Here is an 8,135-nt window from a genome sequence, read left to right on the forward strand (position 1 = left end):
GAGAGAGAGAGAGAGAGAGAGAGAGAGAGAGAGAGAGAGAATCCCAAGCAGGTTACATGCTGTCAGTACATAGCCAGATGTGGGGCTTGAATCCTCAAACTGTGAGATCATGACCCAAGTAGAAATCAAGACTCAGCTGCTTAACGGACTGAACCACTCAAACACCTCATGAGTTCAGGACTTTTTAAAAGTACTAATACTTTGTTTTTCACAACTTTCATTCATAGTGAAGCTCTGTGTTTACTATTTCCACTTTATTATTTATATCTACACTGAAGAAAAATAAAACCTCATTACTAATTAGTTTTTCACGTGACAAATGCTATAAGATAAATATATCAATGACCACAAGATAACAGTGAGACAGCTATGTTTACTGTAAACTCATACATTTGATCCCAGAGTATAAGACAGTATCAAGTTGAGGAAGATTTATTAGGTGTTTGTGCTAAAAAAAAGAAGAAAAATTGCAAGTGGTTGCTCACTTAGTATGAAACAGTAAAACCAATTGAAATGATATTCTAGAAAAAAATTGAAAGATAGATTAAATACAATGAATTGGAGGCATCTCAAGTTATAAACACAGCGTTTATTTTAGGTTGCTATCATAGAAACAGTACAAAAGACATCTTGTACAAACATGATAGACATGTTTGGCAAAACATATTTAGATCGCATGAGATGTGCTCTAATTTGACGTGGCATTAATTCACCACACATTTCAGACTGAAGTCTTGTTATAGGAATTGAATATATCATAAGTTGGCTGGAGAACACAGTGTTCACTGTGTATGTTGTCATAAAACAAACAAACAAAAAACCCAGACACTTAACAATATAAAATATCCAGGATGTGGTAGAATTTGAAAGGAGAGAAAAATAAACCAAAATAGGAACCAAATAAAGAGCCAGTCCATGAAAAGATAATTTTTATGCATTACAGTCGAGAAACCTGTTTCTTAAGAAATCTTTTCAGACAGCATGCAGAATTTCTGTGACTGGTCTACTAGGTTAGAAGTAGAAACTGTGCAGGGCGCCTGGGTGGCTCAGTTGGTTAAGTGTCTGACTTTGGCTCAGGTCATGATCTCATGGTTTGTGGGTTCAAGCCCCGTGTTGGGCTCTGTGCTGACAGCCAGCTCGGAGCCTGGAGACTGTTTCAGATTCTGTGTCTCCCTGTCTCTCTGACCCTCCCCTCCTTATGCTGTCTCTCTCTCTCTCTCAGAAAGAAATAAAACATTAAAAAAAATTTTAAAAAAAGGAAGTAGAAACTGTGTGACCACTGAGCTTGCACTTATAACTAGAAAATTATTGCTGTATTGTCCAAAGTAAAACAAAATAAAAGTGAGGTCTTTTAGTTGTCTTTTTTCCTCATCCACTTTTACTGTTTTTCCTCTAGCCTCAGCTCTTTGAGGCTTTGCCTTTCTTGATTCTGTGTTTATGTCTTCTTGTCATGTCACATTTTGGGAAAAGTCACTGTTTACAAGTATAAATCTCACCAGAGTGGAACCCATATCCATCTTCTTTACTGCTCTCTCTGCGGAGAGAGTGTATTGCCTAGAACATAACAGGCTCTCTACATGTTTCTAGTATAAATAGATGAATGAATACCCATGTTAATCATTCCATTAACATTAAACTGTATAATTTCAGAGCTTTGAACCAGGAATCACAAATATATCTCATTACAGGAGTTAACTTGTGTTATATCAGAATAAATAGACTTTGGAAGTGATGAATCCCTGGTATGGCTAACTAGAGATGTTATTATCTGATAAGAAATAAAGTGTCTTGATTCTAGGAATCATCTGAGGATATTCAGTCTTTATCTGATGTAATCATCAGATAAACACAAGCATAATTTAAAAATAAAGCTCTTTAATATAGGTTGTGAATAAAGCAGTTTCTCTTTAGGTAAAACATACATAAAGCTATTGCTTGAGATTTAGCTATTGTAATTATTTCATAAAATGTTCACTTAAAAATCTGTCTTCAAAGGTTATAATTAATGTTCTGATTCTATTATAATAGAGCTGTCTTTAAAGGCTAATTCATATTTTCTGAAATTTTCTTGTTAAACATATAAATATTTAAAAGAATAATATGATAGTACCTATGTTCTCACCACCTACTTTATAGGCTTATTCATTAACAAATGCAAATACATATTTCTATTTTAAGATGAAAAGTGTTCAAAATTAAAGCAGGAAATGGAAACATTGCTATCAGAAGCCATTCATCTCATTAAAAGTCTAGAAACTGACCGTGCAGAAGCTGAAGAAGCTTTAAAGCAACAAAAGTCCAGAAAGAGTAAGATTCACATGAAAATTGATTCATGGTCAATCTGGAGACTCCAAGAAATCCCACTAGCTGTGCAGAAAGGTAATAATAAGGATTTTTTTCATATGGCTATTTACTTTATTCAAGAGGCATGGATAATCAATTGAAGCTCTGAAAAATAAATCAATGGTGGCTGTATTGTTTTGTATCTAAATTAGTGTAATTCTGATAGATGCTACTGATGATAATACTGGGTTCAGTTATGTAACTGGGACTGCACTGAGCAAACCTGGACATTCCCTGGTTTGGTGTTCATTGGAAACTCCACAGTATTTATGGTATTCAGACTTTTGGCACGTATTTCCTATGATGACTACATTATTTGAGTACTTGAAGTTTAGAAATTTAAGTTATTTCCAGTTAGTATCATTGGCCACATATTTAAAAGACCTTTAAACTGATATTTTAGCAACATGAATATGCTTTTGAGAATTCAGTAGTAGATTTCATTAGGAACTTTTAGCAGACAGTAAGACTCGAGATGTTTCCAAGAGGTAAGTAACAAATATTTAGAAAGGAAACACTGGCTTTTTACACTGCAGAGTAAGGGCCGTGTGTTCAAGTATTAAATAATCTAAAGGCATTTGATTTTTTAATTCTCCAAACATGCCTGTCAAACATACCGGACTACATGATTTTGCTGAGGCTAGAATTTGCTTATAAATAAACTTTAGTTCAGTTAATTTTATTTCAGGATTTACATGCTTTATAAGTGGATTATATTAGGGTGCTCAAAAACCTATCATTTAAGTTAAGACACTTTTGAGTGGAAAAGGGGGGCATTACTATTATGAGACATTAAATTATGTGTCAGAATGAAAATTTACATGCACCTTTGTTATATGTCTTTTAAAACTACAATTTCCAAAGTAGGGTGTACACATTTTAGGGAGTTGCAAGAAAAGGTTAGAACTTTTATTTATAGTGGTGACTGGGTGACTCAGTCAAGTGTCCGGCTCNAATCTGAAACAGGCTCCAGGCTCTGAGATGGCCGTCAGCACAGAGCCTGACGCGGGGCTCGAACCCACGAACCGTGAGATCATGACCTGAGCTGAAGTGGGGCGCTTAACCGACTGAGCCACCAAGACACCCCATTGTTTAGTTATTTTTGAGAGAGAGAGAGAGAGAGCACAAGCGCGAGAGAGCGTGCAAGAGCGTGAGTGAGCGAAGAGGGGGAGGGACAGAGACAGAGGGAGACACAGAATCCAAAGCAGACTCCAGGCTCTGAGCTGTCAGCATAGAGCCCAACACAGGGCTCTGCGAGATCATGGCCTGAGCTGAAGTCAGACACTCAACCAACTGAGCCATTCAGGCACCCCTAAGTGTCTGCCAAAGCAGACTCCAGGCTCTGAGCTGTCAGCATAGAGCCCAACACAGGGCTCTGCGAGATCATGACCTGAGCTGAAGTCAGACACTCAACCAATTGAGCCATTCAGGCACCCCTAAGTGTCTGGTTCTTGATGTTAGCTAAGGTCATGATCTAGCGGTTTGCAGGTTCAAGCCCCTTGTTGGACTCTGTGCTGGCAGTGAGGAGCCTGCTTTGGATTTTATCTCTCTTTCTCTCTGCCTCTTCCCTGCTTGCTCTCTCTCTCTCTGTCTTTGTCAAAAAAAAACAAACAAAAAAAACAAACAAAAAAAACCAAAAAACAACCCTTTATCTATCTATCTCTATCTATCTATCTATCTGTCTATCTATCTATCTATCTGTCTGTCTGTCTATCTACCTATCTATCTAGTTTAAGAATTTTTTTTTAAATAATGTGTATACCCAATGTGGAGCTTGAGCTCACAACCCTAAGATCAAGAGTCATAGGCTCTACCAAGTAAGCTAGCCAAGTACTCCAGTAGCTCTTTTTTTTTTTTTTTAGATTTTATTTTTTAAGTAATATCAAACTTACAACTGTGAGATCAAGAGTTGCATGCTGTACTGATTGAGCCAGCCAGGCACCCCAGAACTTTTACTTATATTTAAAAATTTTATTCTTTTCATTTTCTTTCTTGATTATTTGAGTTTTTAGTTTTGCTTTTATTGCACTAGACAAAATACAGTCTCCAGTGGTTCCTCAATTATGTTATTTTAGTAAAATTAAATGTAGGTTTAATGACTATTTCTTCCTTTTAAAGTACTACTGAGCTCAAAGATTGAACTCACCATTTGTTTACTCTCTTGTGGAGCAGAACTCAAGAAATGGGAAGTATCCCAGAGCCTAGACTGGATGAATTTAACTCAGCCTTAGTCTGTGCTCTTTGCTACCTTTTACTAAAGAGTTAATTCTAAAAATTATGCAAAAAAATGCTCTAAACTCAGGGAGACATTTTTCTACCCATACATTTAAAGTAGTATATTTTACAATATATTTGGTTCTACAGCTATTTTATTCAGGCTTAGAGTGAGTTCGTATTAACAACGTTTCTGAGTAGAATTTATGATGTGCATACTCTACTAATCCATAGCATCAGTTTGCAGTATATAAGTCCATACATGCACATATATTGGTGTGTTAGAGGCAACCAAAAATAAAATAGGGCTGGAATAGGAATCCTGGGAAATTCTGGATCCTAGTAGGTTCTTGAGCAGATTCATATTCATATCCACAAGGAGTCATCTGCAATGTTTAAAAATTATTTGGGAAACCCATCTTTTCATTAGTAGAAGAAGAATCAGTGGGAGCTGGTTTTATTTAATATTTTGCTGATAAATTTCTATATAATTAGCCTTTATAAGAGTAGATATTGTATTTCATGGTTTATATGAAGTTCTACTTAAGGAGTTGACAAAATAAAACTAAATTGAGATATACATGTGTGCACATTCTAGATTCCTGATAAATGCATTTTCAGTAATGGAATTCATTTTTGCCATTGGTGATAATTTATTGCTTGGGCTATCTTTTATGTAAAAATCTACTGAAAGATCCTTTAAAAAGCTATTAAAAAATCAACTTGAACATTTATGTTCATCCGGTTTATTTTATTTAAGTAGCTAATATATGCAATAAGATTTAAATTCATTATTACTATATAGTTTCTAAGTGCCTTCTATTTGTAAAGTATTACTGAAAAACTTTGTACTTTTAGGAATATATGGCCTTCATATTGATATATTTAGAATACAATTTCTAAATTTTATGAATTTTTTTATAGGTTATAGAATTATATATTCTTATAGTCTTTAAATTCTCAAAGTCTCCAGCTTATGTGACAGCAAACACTTTTAATCTTCTTAACAGCCTTAGTATTAAATATGATGTTTAAAGAATTTTAGATAATTAAAAAAATTATACTTCTAATTTATAAGAAAATTAAGGACATTCAATTTTTTCTAGATATCTTGTGGTTACTGCTCCAGATCCATCCATCCCCCTAACCAGCCCACTCACACTTGTATCTTTTGTTTGTGGTCCATGAAGCTTATTCATTATACACCTCATCAAAGATATTTTTGATATTCTGTCTTCCTGCTAGTGCAACCAATGGGTTCAGTGGTAAGAGACCATGGGCGATAACAGAGAATAGTGAGGGTGGGGTATTTATACCCCTGACTACTTTCCTCTCTACTTGGTCACTGCATCCCCCTACCAAGAATGACAACCACTAGCACTATGCAGCCAATAATCTAGCAAATGTCCTTTTGTTTTCCTATAAAAGAGATAACCAGAAAAAAAAAAAAAAGATAACCAGAAATAAGTTGTGGTTCACAAGTTCAAGCCCTGCATTGGGCTCTGTGCTGACAGCTCAGAGCTTGGAGTCTGCTTCAGATTATGTGTCTCCTTTTCTCCCTTCCCCTCCCCTGCTCACACTCTGTCTCTCTCTCTCAAAAATAAATAAGCATTTAAAAAATTGAAAAAAGGAGAGTATGTTTACTATATTTATTATACTCAAGCAGCATCTGAAAGCACAAATAAACTAATGACTCAGATTTCGCTAGTACTCTGATTGTTCATGCTTTTTTAGATTCCTTGTCTTTCCCTTAACCTATATTCATGGCTCCATGGGTACTTCCCTATGCTGGATTAGTTAATGGAAGAGAAAAAAAAAATCACAGACTGGTTTATGTATGGATTTGAATGGTATGTCTACATAATTTGGGGAGCTACTGTATTACAATATCAGTATGGAAGGGTGAAGACAGATCACCTAGAAGGGGAAATGTCCTGAGATACAAATGGGAAGTAGCCAAAACGAAGACATAGTCATCAGGGAGTTGGGAAGAACATGAATGTAAGACTGATGAAAGAAAGTCTAGGAGAGTGTTTTGGGGATTGACAGTTCAGAAAGGATGGAATAGGAAGATAATTGTGTCCTGTATAAATGTTCCCAAGAATGCTCCTACTGTGGAAGAAGGCCTCAGTACTAATACAGTGTTAAATCTTCTAAACTTGTTTTGCATTGTTTTGTCATGTGATTATCATGTCAGTTATTACCATAATAATGCTTTGAAACAAATCACCTTGGAACTCAGTGGCTTATAGGAATAAGCATTTTTTTAACATGAGCTATTCTATTTATAATAATTTTCAGTTGATTCTTTTGTGTTTTGATATATAATTGTATCAAAAGAAAATCATACTTATTTTGTCCTTTTGCTTTCTGATATTTATAATTCCTATCTCGTCATTTTACTTCGAGATGATTTTAGAAGGCCTCTACTCTTGCAATTTTCTCATTTTGTAATTACATAGAGTGGTTATATGTAACCCCATATGTACATTGGTTGTTATAAGCAGTGTTTGTACAATTATCTTATAAACATATATTTTAAACCCTTTGATGATAAATGATGAAAGCAATATATTTTATAATATGTTATTAAAATAATTTATATTAAATTTAGTAAACTTCACAGATAAGTAATTTTGGAATGTAAAATATTTCATATTTTACTTTTATCAAACAAAGATTTCCTTCTGGAGCTTTTGTTTTAAAATCAGATTTTCTTTTGTTATTGTATGTCTAGAACATGAGGCTTATTTGAGAGATATTGTAGAATTACAATGGCATATTGAAGATAAAGCTTATCAACTAGAACATCTTGAGGAACAAAAGGCAAAATTGAAAGAGGCTAATGCAAAGCTTCAAGCAGATGTAGACTACATGAATAAACATGGTCCTCTAATTAACTCAAAGCTGAACCAAGAACTTGAAGCTCTGAAAGGATTTTATATGAAAAAAATTGAGGTAAATGGATATGTATTTTACAGATTTATAGATGGTTAGTTATAAAAAAGTTTCAGCTAAAAGAAATTAACATCTTTAAATGTTTCATTTTCATTGAAAATTGGCCTGCTACTTATTTCTCAAAGGAACATTGTGCTATACACAATACAGTCATTTGATACTCATTTAAGCTGTGTCTTGTTCTCTTTTATACTTAGGAGTATTAATAATACTTAGTCAACCTATTAATAAAATTTTGGAGATTTAAAACAACATGGTGATTTTTGCAGTTGTAAATTGAACTGGGGTAGAATTCAAATAGAATATATCAGTCACTTTCATTGTTGATAATAAAGTGTAAAATATTTTCAATGATGAATTACCATTTAACACCCCTATTGTGGAATTGTGTTATAGAAAAATAAAGTATTTATACCTGCCATTAAATGAACAAATTTATACCTGCCATTACTTTTGATTATTTTAAAGTACATAGAGTTGTTAAATGTGATCTGTATTCTCCTCAACCATTTCATTTTCCTCCCTCGCTCCCTGAAGACGACGTTATGAAATTCTGTTTTCTAGCTGGGATTTGTATATTTTTATACATATATATATATATATATATATATATTTAAGCA

General features: G+C 34.1%; 1 protein-coding gene across 2 annotated transcripts in view; it reads left to right on the top strand.

The window, feature by feature from the left end:
• The window catches only part of CCDC178 (coiled-coil domain containing 178), a 422,000-nt gene that overhangs the window by 75,784 nt on the left and 338,081 nt on the right, over positions 1 to 8,135 (top strand). The window contains exons 1-2 of one of the 2 annotated variants that reach the window (XM_077753826.1): positions 2,183 to 2,379; positions 7,295 to 7,515. In XM_077753826.1, coding sequence (XP_077609952.1) covers positions 2,208 to 2,379; positions 7,295 to 7,515 — 393 coding nt within the window. In that variant the 5' untranslated portion in view covers positions 2,183 to 2,207. Of the gene's footprint in view, positions 1 to 2,182; positions 2,380 to 7,294; positions 7,516 to 8,135 lie in introns of those variants that run through there. The other variant, XM_077753827.1, reaches the window with a different exon arrangement.

Source organism: Crocuta crocuta, unplaced genomic scaffold (assembly GCF_008692635.1).
Source record: "Crocuta crocuta isolate KB4526 unplaced genomic scaffold, BGI_CrCroc_1.0 scaffold231, whole genome shotgun sequence".
NCBI classification, from domain to species: Eukaryota; Metazoa; Chordata; class Mammalia; order Carnivora; family Hyaenidae; genus Crocuta; species Crocuta crocuta.